This window comes from Bombina bombina, chromosome 7 (assembly GCF_027579735.1).
Source record: "Bombina bombina isolate aBomBom1 chromosome 7, aBomBom1.pri, whole genome shotgun sequence".
Classification (NCBI taxonomy): domain Eukaryota; kingdom Metazoa; phylum Chordata; class Amphibia; order Anura; family Bombinatoridae; genus Bombina; species Bombina bombina.
Window position 1 is genome coordinate 138,401,830 of NC_069505.1, and position 11,390 is coordinate 138,413,219.

At 36.0% G+C, this 11,390-nt stretch overlaps 1 protein-coding gene across 1 annotated transcript; it reads left to right on the top strand.

The window, feature by feature from the left end:
* Positions 1 to 3,953: 3,953 nt before the first annotated feature.
* On the top strand, positions 3,954 to 10,714 carry PTPMT1 (protein tyrosine phosphatase mitochondrial 1). Its single transcript, XM_053688898.1, has 5 exons — positions 3,954 to 4,216; positions 6,130 to 6,210; positions 7,154 to 7,271; positions 8,253 to 8,326; positions 10,292 to 10,714. The coding sequence occupies exons 1-5, from the start codon at positions 4,001 to 4,003 to the stop codon at positions 10,433 to 10,435; spliced, it is 633 nt and encodes a 210-aa protein (XP_053544873.1). The 5' UTR covers positions 3,954 to 4,000; the 3' UTR covers positions 10,436 to 10,714.
* Positions 10,715 to 11,390: the final 676 nt, after the last annotated feature.

Below are 11,390 nucleotides of genomic sequence, written 5' to 3' on the forward strand. Positions count from 1 at the left end.
GGCTTGCGAGGTCGCCTGCCAAGGAGGAAAACAATTTGTATTGGTGGAGCTAACAAAGATAAATACCCCACCTTTGAGAAATTGGCAAAACCCTTCTTATGCATCTCAGGCACCATCTGAGCACTTCTTTGCTGCTGTAGACAAAAATATCTTGCAAACAGAGAGCCAGCCTCAGCCAGGAGCATGTGTATATGTTGACATTTTTGCATTTCAAAGCAAAGTTTCTGAAATAGTGAATAACAGAATATTATTAACAGTGATAGTCTCCTTCTAGTTCTACCTCTTTTCAAACAGTTTGCGGTTTTGTTTTGCTTAATTATAAAAATGTGTTCTGCTGCTTAAAAATTGGATATTGTGTTAATGTAAAGTTGTAGTCTTTAGTTTTATATTTGTAACACTCAATATGTGGATTTTATTTTAAATATAGGAGAAAAAATATTTTTTTTTATCCGATTAGTTGATTAATCTGAAGAATAATCGTCCGATTATTCGATTATGGAAATAGACGTTAGTTGCAGCCCTAAATGAGATCTTATTTTCCGACTGGAATAACTTAATATATAATGCGAGTAAAGGCCTGTTGAGTGCTGACATGCAGGAAAATTGCCTTAAAACAATTTTCAGATGGTATCTCAATCCAATTATCACCTCTCATTCCATTAAACGGGGGTCCAAGCTCTGTTACAGTGGTTGTGAAGTCGAAGGTACATACAAACACATGTGGTGGGACTGCTCTTACTCTAAAATAATCTGGAATAAATTATCACTCCTTTTAAGTAGGATACTAGATAGCCCCATTCAGTTGTCAATGAACCAAGCCCTATTGAATGTACGCTTAAGGCAGTTTAATAAAGACATTAATCAATTTATCAAAATTTTATGTACAGCTACACGTATATGTATAGCCCGTCACTGGAAGGAGGGGGCTCCCCCCTGGGACGAAATTTTACATAGAATTAGGCACATATACAATATGTAACATAATATTATCCTTATTGATGAAAATTCCACTGGGTGTGTCATGGTCGGAAGGCACTATTTTCTTACTCTTCTTCATCTTCCCCTCTTATCTTCTTCTCTTCCCCCTTTGATTTTCCCAACTTTTCTCTGTACTCCCTTTGTATTCAAGATCTTCATAATTTTTTTTGGTTAAGATGGGAATGAGGGGGTGTCCTTACCCCACTCAGGTCCCCCAGACAAACTGACAGACAAGATACATGATAGCTGTTGTTTAAGGAGTAATCGACCAAGTAATTCCATCTATATAGCGATACAAATGTAAATGTTTTAAATGCTTTTAGGAAATCTTAGTTACTGTCTACTAATATTGGTCTCATTGATCTATCTGTCATTAAGTGGCTATGTCTTCTGTGAAGGTCTTGTTTATTCTTTTGTATTGTTTAAATATCAATAAAAAATTATTTCAAATAAATGAGATCTTATATTATTCAATAGGCTGTAGATTAAAAGAACAAAACTAATTTTACTATGTACTGTCCCTTTAAACTATAGGCCACCCAATATATCAGCCGACCTCGATCTTGACATGCCCAGCCCTGTGCCATGGCCAACTGGCCCACAGAACACCATGCAGATCTGCCCTGTCTACAATAATTCCTCTCACTGGACAATTACAATTTGCCCACAGGTCCCTCCAATTCAAATCTCAAAATCCCAGACTGGATCTGGGAAATTTTAGAAGGTATCTGTATCCTATTTGATCAAAGATCTTTGGAATTTTTCTCTTGGTTATAGTTTTTAATCTGAGTCATCACAAGAAGCAATTCAATGTTATAATTAACTATATCAGTTTGTATATATGTTATGTTCTGTTTGCCTTAGTGACTCAGAGATATCAAATACTGTAGATTGCGAGGGATGTTATTATTCAGAGCAGTGATGGTCAACTTCCTAACATGTCTACTGTAATTTCCTCCTGAGGGCTTCTTTTTGATGTGTTGCCGCCTTGTTTGCACACACTTTAAGTACAGAAAGCCCACATTTTTAGTTTTGTTTTCTAATGGGGCCACAAAAACTATGCCAATCATTCTTAGTTACACTTTTTCCCCAGGGGGCACAAAACTAGTGCAGAGGACTGCATGTGACCCATGGGCCAAGAATTTGCTATCCCTCAAGAGCTAGGGAGGCAATATCACAAATGTGCATATATCTACTAATGGTGTATAAAATGATGTCTGCTGTTATGAATGGGGCTGAGATGTTTGCTACTGGGTCATGAAACTGCTATTAACTTTTGGCTTCTTTCATGATTCAGACAGAGCATACACTTTTAAATAACTTTCCAATTTACTTATTTTATCAAATTTGTTTCATTCTCTTGGTATCCTATGTTAAAGAAGCAGCAATGTACTACCGGGAGCTAGCTGAACAGATTGGGTGTGGCAATTACAAAATACATATCTGAAGCCACCAATTTCAGCTAGCTCCCAGTAGTGCATTGCTGCTCCTGAGTCGACCTAGGTATACATTTCAACAACGGATACCATGAGAATGAAGGACAGTAGATAAAATAAGTAAATTGGAGACTTGTTTATAATGGCACGCTCTATCTGAATCATAAAAATTCAATTTTGACTTTACTATCCCTTAAAGGACCAGTCAATACAGTAGATTTGCATAATTAACAAATGCATGATAAGAAGACAATGCAATAGCACTTAGTCTGAACTTCAAATGAGTAGTAGATTTTTGTTAAATGAATTGCAAAGTTATGTCTATTTCCACTCCCCCTGTATCATGTGACAGCCATCAGCCAATCACAAATGCATATACCTATATGCAGTGCATTCTTGCACATGCTCAGTACGAGCTGGCGACTCAAAAAGTGTAAATATAAAAAGACTGCACATTTTGTTAATGGAAGTAAATTGGAAAGTTGTTTAAAATTGCTTGCTCTATCTGAATCATGAATGTTTAATTTTGACTAGAGTGTCCCTTTAACTATGGAGCAACAGAGCCATGGTATTATCAGCAGTCTAGTTTCCATCCCTATAAAGAACCTGACAACTCGTTGGTCTCTATGAGATCTAACCCTATCACTGTAATTAACCTACTTCACTTCCCTATGCAGGACCTCACCACCAGGTGGCAATAGGTTCAGGGACAGTCTACAATAGAATTGTTATTGTTTTAAAAGACACATAATCCCTTTATTACCCATTCCACAGTATTGCAGTACTTTGTATATAGTGCAAGAACCTTCTGACAGCCCCCTGATCACATGATTTTTTATTTATTATCTATTGACTTGCATTTAGCATGGTGTTTTGCTAAATCTTAAATAACTTTCTGTGCCTGAACACAGTTCTATCTATATGGCCCACGTGTACTTTCAGTCTCTTGTTGTGAAAAGCAATTTAAAAAGCATGTGATAAGAGGCAGCCCTCAAGGGCTTAGAAATTAACATATGAGCCTACCTAGTTTTAGTTTAAACTAAGAATACCAAGAGAAAAAAAGCAAATTTGATGATAAAAGTAAATTGAAAAGGTGATTAAAATTGCATGTTCTATCTGAATAATGAAAGTTTAATTTTGACTAGACTGTCCCTTTAAAGAGACACGAAACCCAACATTTGCTTCTATGATCAAATCTGATTATTTCTCATGATATTCTTTGTTGAAGAGGATAACTAGGTAGATAGTATGAAACCAAACACTGCTGCCATCTAGTGCTCTTGCTATAAAACTGCTCCCATATATTGTGCCAGACACACTCACACTCCTAAACGCTTTTCAACAAAGGATACTAAAATAACAAAGTAAATTTGATAAAATAAATTAATTGGAACCGGTCACTGCCCACTAAACGCCAGATATTTAAGAAGCACTTTAACAACAACAAAGCTAATGCAGCCAAATCAAATGTGCCCAAACTACTTATGTTTAGGCAATGTTGCCCTCAAAAAGCATGGCGTAAACTTTACTTCCGGTCCCAACTGTAAAAGTGACAGCAAAATCAGGAAATAGGCGGAGATGCAAGAATGAAACATGACGGAGAAAGTTCGGTGACAGAATCCAATATAACAACTCAGGAGACAGCAGACATGACACTGATGTCGGTTGCAGCGCGGGCAGCATTTTATCCAAGTTTACTCTATAACGTCCTCATGAAACACGTAACCCATCGGAAGTGGTACAATAGGATTGATGAGACCGTGATCCTTGGTGCTTTGCCCTTCCGGGGAATGAGCCCTAGTGTAAGTGAGCATGCGCACTTTATCACGTGACTGTAGTCAAATTAGGGGTATCTTGTTTGTGGGAGAAGCATTGAGCAACATGCTAATTATAAGTCACTAAAGCCAACATGTTCATGCATTTACATCAGTCACAGAGCTTGCAGACGCTGGCTACAATGTTTTGTTTACAGATACATGTTTGTTCTAAATGGTGCAGCATACTAAGCCAACAACCTTTCCTGGAGACTTGTTTTACAATAGATATGAACATGGCAGAACAATCTAAGCTAAGATGTGTAGCTGGGCCGCTGATATAGTAATGCACTGCTTATACATTTTAATTTATCTATTTCAAAATGACCCTAAAACACCTGTTTAGCTTGTTGTTACATTCCTGCATGTTAACAATAAAATATAGACTACATTGTACCAAGGTCAGTGAATCATGTGTACCTTGGTGTCATTTGGGCCCAGACATACATTTTTTGCAAGGTTCCACTGGATTTTAATTTTTTTTACTTTAAATATAAAGGTCAAATTTGAAGACATACACATCATGAGGTGTAAAATATGTTTGTATGTATACCTAGGCACTGGTTTTCAAATCTGTTCTCAAGCCTCCCCAACAGGCCAGGTTTTCAGGATTACCTAGGATGAGAGCAGGTAAAAATAACCATGTTTACTAATCAGCTGATTATTTCACCTGTGCACCAGTTCCGATATCCTCAAAATGTGGCCTGTTAGGGAGACCTGAGAACAGGTTTGAAAACCAGCGGCCTAGAGCATAATGCTAGAAAACACACCCAGTGATAGCACAGCTCCATAAGTATCCTAATATAAAATATAAATTAAACTATTTCTTCTGTACTTTTCTCTTGTGCAGTAACACTAACTGTCCTGGATTTAAATCACTTATCAAAGAAAAACAGAATTACATTTTTTTTTCTTATGGAGACTGAGAGGATTTACTTTAGTGAAGCTACTATACAAGATTATATATAAATTGGAGAGTTATTTGTCCTCTTGGTGAATTTAACCCTTTGACTAATAGAATATTCATGTGATGTATACTGTGCCGATTCTACACACATTCCTTGAAGGCCTTTAATAAAAATAATGATAATTAAAAAAACAACACACAGTGTTTTTCCTGTGTCCATAAAAGTGATACATGGTTTGCCGCAGGAGGTAACAGACTCATATCTTTATTTAGAGACATGAAAAACCATTTTATTTCTTTTATGATTTAGTCAGAGCATACACATTTAAACAACTTTCCTATTTACATATATTATCAAATTATCTTCATTCTCCTTGCATCCATTGTTGAAAGAGCAGTAATAGACTCTGGGATCTAGTTGAACACATCAGGTGAGCCAGTGTCAAAAGGTATATATTTGCAACCACCAATCATCTGCTAGCTCCCAGTAGTGCACTGCTTTTCCTGAGCCTACTTAGGTATGCTTTTTAGTAATGGATACTATGATTACAAAGCACATTAGATAATATAAATAAACTGGAAATTTCTTTAAAATTATATGCTGCGTTTGAATCATAAAATAATTTTGGCTGGCAGGTTGGGAAGATTGGAGCTGGAGCAGCCGGAGTACAGAAGTGTGTTCTAATTACTTTTAATATGTCATGTGACATGATATCTGATTGGCTGTGCTACCTGCTGCATCCTAGATTACAAAATATTTGGCAGTAATGGGGGCAGTGGTTTGAAAAGTGTCTACTGGGGTTAGTTAACTTGTTAACAGCAGTAGGATTTTGTAAGACCTCATGAGGATCAACTGTATTATGCACAGTATTTATTACTATGTAGTGCTTAATACAATTTACTGTCCCTTTTTTAAGCTCAGTTTGTGAATAATGGAATAGTTACCTTCTCCAGTATTAATTCCTGGCTAAAAATCCGTTTTTCCCCCCTGTAGTTGCTTAATGAAGAGAATGTTCGTGGAGTCATAACGATGAATGAGGAATATGAAACCAGACTACTGTGTCACTCTGCTGAGGTGAGAAATTTTCAAGTTGACAGGTTCTCATACACCACCAGGGGGCAAATAAAGTATTTGGAATTTTGGACATCAGGCTGCAATCCACTTCTGTGGTATATTTTAGATTATACTTTTGAGCCATTTTCTGAAGCAAAAATATATATATTTTTTCTTAGAAATCTATACCTGAAAAGAAGAAGAAAAAACTATGAATACATATGAGTTTCAACTCCTGCAAATATGTTAAACACATAGTTAAAGTACAGTTTGGGAGCATTTAAGCTTTGCTGGTTCAAAACAGAAACTGACGCTGACAGGAGTTGATGACTTTGTTTGAGTCTTTGAAGGTGCCTAGATGAAAGGGTCATTATAGTGATAAAATAACATGCACTTCTTTTATGAATTTTTTTTTTCGTTCTTTGTACTTTTTAAAAAAAAAAAAAAGGGATGTAAGTTTAGGAGCATGCACGTATGTCGAACACTGTATGGCAGTAGTTTTGAAAGAATGTTAACCATTTGGAAGAGCACTAGATGGCAGCAATATTTCCTGTCATGTAGTGCTCCAGACGCCTACCTAGGTATCTCTTCAACAAAGAATATCATGAGAACAAAGCAAATTTGATAATAGAAGTAAATTGGGAATATTTTTAAAATTTGTATGCTCTGTCTGAATCAGAAAATAGTTTTTTTCTTGGGTTTCATATCCCTTTAATGAGGAGACCTTTTTTGGAGCCAGTGAAAGATTTTATATTGGGGATTCACATAGAAAATCCCAAAAGGAAGTTTGTCTAATTTCCCCCTACATAATATTACGTTCTTTTTCTCTCTATCAAATATAAACATGAAGTAAATGTTTCTCTCATTTTAAAACGTATTTTTTTTTCTCACGTAAATTATATCTAATTCTGATAAAGGAACACAGTGAATTTCATTTCTGTCTCTCACTTTACGCCCATTGCAGGAGTGGCGAGCCTTGGGTGTTGAACAGCTGCGTCTTAGTACTGTAGATTACATGGGAGTTCCCAGCTTGGAAAATTTAAAGAAAGGAGCGGAATTTGTTCACAAGCATCAGCAAATGGGTAATGCTGTAGTCACTTCTCTAGAATATTACTATGAACTTTTGATTGATTGGTATTAGTCTCATAGAGAGATAAAAGGGTCAGTTTACCCAAATACTTTTCCCTTTGAATTTTTTTCCAATGATCCATTTTACCTGCTGGAGTGTATTACATTTTTTTACAACTAGCTCCTTTAAACTTATTTTGTCATTTGAAATAGCTAATTTAGCCTGTGGTATCCTTACCTATACTGAAAGTTTCCAGGCTATATTGACAGGCTATGTAAACACAGCCAGCAGAAGAAATTACACTCCTAGTGAGGAGTAGAAGAGATAACTAATTATTATTATCGGTTATTTGTAGAGCGCCAACAGATTCCGCAGCGCTATACAATTACATTATAATTTTCAATTGTTCTCTCTAAGTATTGAGCTTTGATTTACAGACAAATATAAGATAAGGAAGCATATGTGCATACACAAAATGATAATGTGTACACAACATGATATCATTTTACATGCAAGCTCAACCAATTGTAATAGGCTGTAGTTTCAAAGCACAAAACCAACAATTTCATATACACAAATAAACCTGAAAATGCAATTTCTCATACAGTCTATACTTTGCAGCTGGCATAACAAGTCATTGGAAATACATTAAGAGAAAAGCAATTTTACAGTATACTTTAACCTCTTATGCCCCAGCCCAAAAACTTTGGGTTATGGGCAAGCATTTATTCTAGGCCATTAACAGATTAAAAGTGAACTTCAGTTCTCAGTTAATACCATTTTCTTAATTAAGAAAAAATACGTGTGGAAATAATTACAAAACCACAAAGTCCTTTGGGAATCCAGTGACAACTTTTTGGTTATAGTTTTTCTATACTTGATTGCCATGTGCATATGTTTTCTATGCTATATCCTACAGTGAGAGTTAACCATTACTGTTGTTAAATCTAAATCTTAATTCTATCTGTTCTTATTATTCATTGCATATCAACAGGTAATAGCGTTTATATTCACTGCAAGGCAGGGCGCTCCCGCAGTGCCACCATGGTAGCCGCCTATTTAATACAGGTGAGACAATGTTGTTTCGTAGAAGATAATTAAAAGAAATGAACAGGACACCAAATGTATATGAGTTATTTGAGTTTTTTGTTTGTCAGTATATTATATAGATGGAGGGAAATTTTCAAGCCAGGTTGATTAAAGGGACATTGCATTGTGAAATTTTCTTCCCTTTTTTAATACATCAATTTTACCTAATAGAGTGGTCTACAAATATCACCTTTACATTTATTTTGTTCCTGAAATAGCTGCTTCTATTGGTTAAATACACTACCTATACTAAAAAATGCAATGCTGTAGTGAGCATAGAAAAGCTTTGTAAACGAGAGCCAGCTAAAGAAATTCAGTTTAGGGTAGATACAGTGCTTACGTTTATTCTTAACTGAACTTCACTGGCATACTCGTGTATCTCTTAGGAGAGACTGTGGGCCCGGTGAGCAAAACCTTGTCAGGACAGATGTGAAAAACCCCATGACACTCACTCTCAGGGGCTGCCCTCAAGATGTCTCTCACAAAAAGTGATGAAGCTCGCTGGTAAGGGAAACATAGTTAGAGAGATCAAATTTAGCAGGGAACAAGGGGCGAACTTTAAAAATACAAATTAAATTGCTCTGCATTCAGTGTATAATAACGTAAAAGCACCCTATATTCATATACATGTTTTTCTATTAGGCTAATAAGTGTTTTGCATATTTTGACACAAAATCACCGCTTTTCAGTTTACGAGAAAAAACAGTGACAGCTGCAGGGGGAAAATGTTTACAGAATACGCCAGACCTGGTGGAGAAATTTCAGCTACAGCAATAGAACCTCTACTTTTTATCCCACTAGCAGTGGTGGGGAAATTCATTTTACAATAAGAAAAACAATACACTTCAAATTTTGTATTATAAATACAAATGTTACTACTTTTTTTTTAATGAGCAGTTTTATTACAAATTCTACTGTGTGCCTTAGATTGGGTTTTTACTATGTAATTCCAATACAATTTTTTTAATTTTTCCAGAACATTTTCGTTCATTTATTGTATGATTTTTTTTATGAGCCCTATTGTAATGTATAAATTGCCTTCACATACTTTTAAAAGCAGGGAAAACCCCTTTGCAAACACACTGTTCTCAAGGTAAAAACTGCTGTTATAGAATTCAGACAGGGCTTGATCGTACTGGTGAGATTTTTTAGAAAGCTTTAGATAATAGGGCCCTCTGCCTTATTAAAGTGCATTTTGTTTACACAGACAACCCTATTCTTCTCTGCTGTCTCTCATCTCCTTCTTTTTTTTTTTTGTCTACAGTTTTCACTTTTCTGCTGTCTCTGTGTCTTTTCATTCTGTTCTAGACATTGCCTCTATGTTTCAGTGTTTGTGTATACACAGAATTGTAGACACATTTAATCTCTGTACACCCTTCCTGCCGGGACTCATTTATCTACATCGAAACAAAGTTCCGAAGTAAACTAATGAGTAAAAATTGAAATTACGCGATCGTTCATGTAATTTCAATGATGGAATCGGGTCAGGGGGAGTGCCTATGACACTAGGCACGTCCCCACCAGCTGGCAATCCCATATAGGAATAGGCTATTCTTCCATGCCGTCCTAACGGCCCTATAAATTACAAAACTTCAGACTCCTAACAAAGCCCCAAAGTTTTAGATGTATACTGATGTCTACAGACTCCTGTTTGTATAATCTATCTGCCATATAGTGTTAAAGAAAAATGTACTCTCCTGAGGTCCTATGAGCCCACTAAAATATGCACTTCAACAAAGGGTATCAAGAGAACAAAGCAAATTTGATACTAAAAGTACATTAGAGAGTTATTGCATGTTCTGTCTAGACTATGACATTTTAATTTTTACTTTACTGTTCGTTTAATTTATAACAGAAGGGCTGATTACTTACTTTTATATACAATAGTGTTTGAAATACTTCTAAAAGCTTAACATGTATTAACTTATTTGTTTCATTTAATAGAGACACAAGTGGAAACCGAATTATGCTACAGATTACATTGCAGGCATCCGGCCACACATTCTAATCAGACCGAAACAGTTCCTTGTTCTTGAAGAGTTCTACTCATCAGTTACTGGCTCTGGCGCCCCAGAAGGGGGAGGATGAATGCAAAGATACATGTTCATATTGTCACCCATCCGTTGCAAGTTTCATAAGAATATGAGGTTTTTGTATCTTGATGAATTGGCTCAGGTTATTGGCATGGACAGCAAGATATTTTTGGGCATTTGTCTCTACATTTTTCCTATCTCTAGTTAATGTTTGGGCATTGACTGCTGTACACTTCTCATTGAGACTTAACAAGTCTCCCTTTGTCATTTGTTGTTTTTAACCGACTCATCCAGTCATTGTTCATAATAAAAACTGATACCTAAGAAAAAAAAATGTGCTTAGAAACTGTGTCTCTGTTTCAAAGAAAGATGGACCAAACACATCAACATTTCTGGTCCTGTACCATGTTCATGCATATTACATATATTGGAAGGACTCGAGTATAAATATTAATTAAAGGAACATAAGAGTGCAGAGAAAACATTTTCAAGTGTTTTAGAACATTTTTTAATTGTCCTTTTGCTTTCTAAAACCATATTTTTAACCCTTGCAAAGAGGTTAAACACATAGTAAGTCACATGGATGTGACAGGGCCATATGGTCCGTCCACAGCTCCTGCGGTCCTCCGGGAAATTGGTAAGTCACAAGCAGTAATGCAATTACTAGGAGCTAGCTTAACACATGTAAATGTGTGCAGCCACCAATCTGCAGCATTTCTGCTCCTGAGCCTACCTAGGTATGCTTTTCAACCAATGATACCAACAGAATGTAGTACATTTGATAACCAAATTAAATTAAAGTCTCTTAAAATTGCAAGCTGTATCTGAACCATGAAAGCTTCGTTTTGACTTTCACCTCCCTTTTAATTTATTTATTTAGCTACAATTACAAGATGCCATGTGATTGTGCAGTTTATTGAAGAATGGTGTGGAAATGACATTTTCTTACTGTAGGCTCCTGCATATGAGCTCATCTGTCATTGGTTGACACAGTATTAGAATGTGGTGAA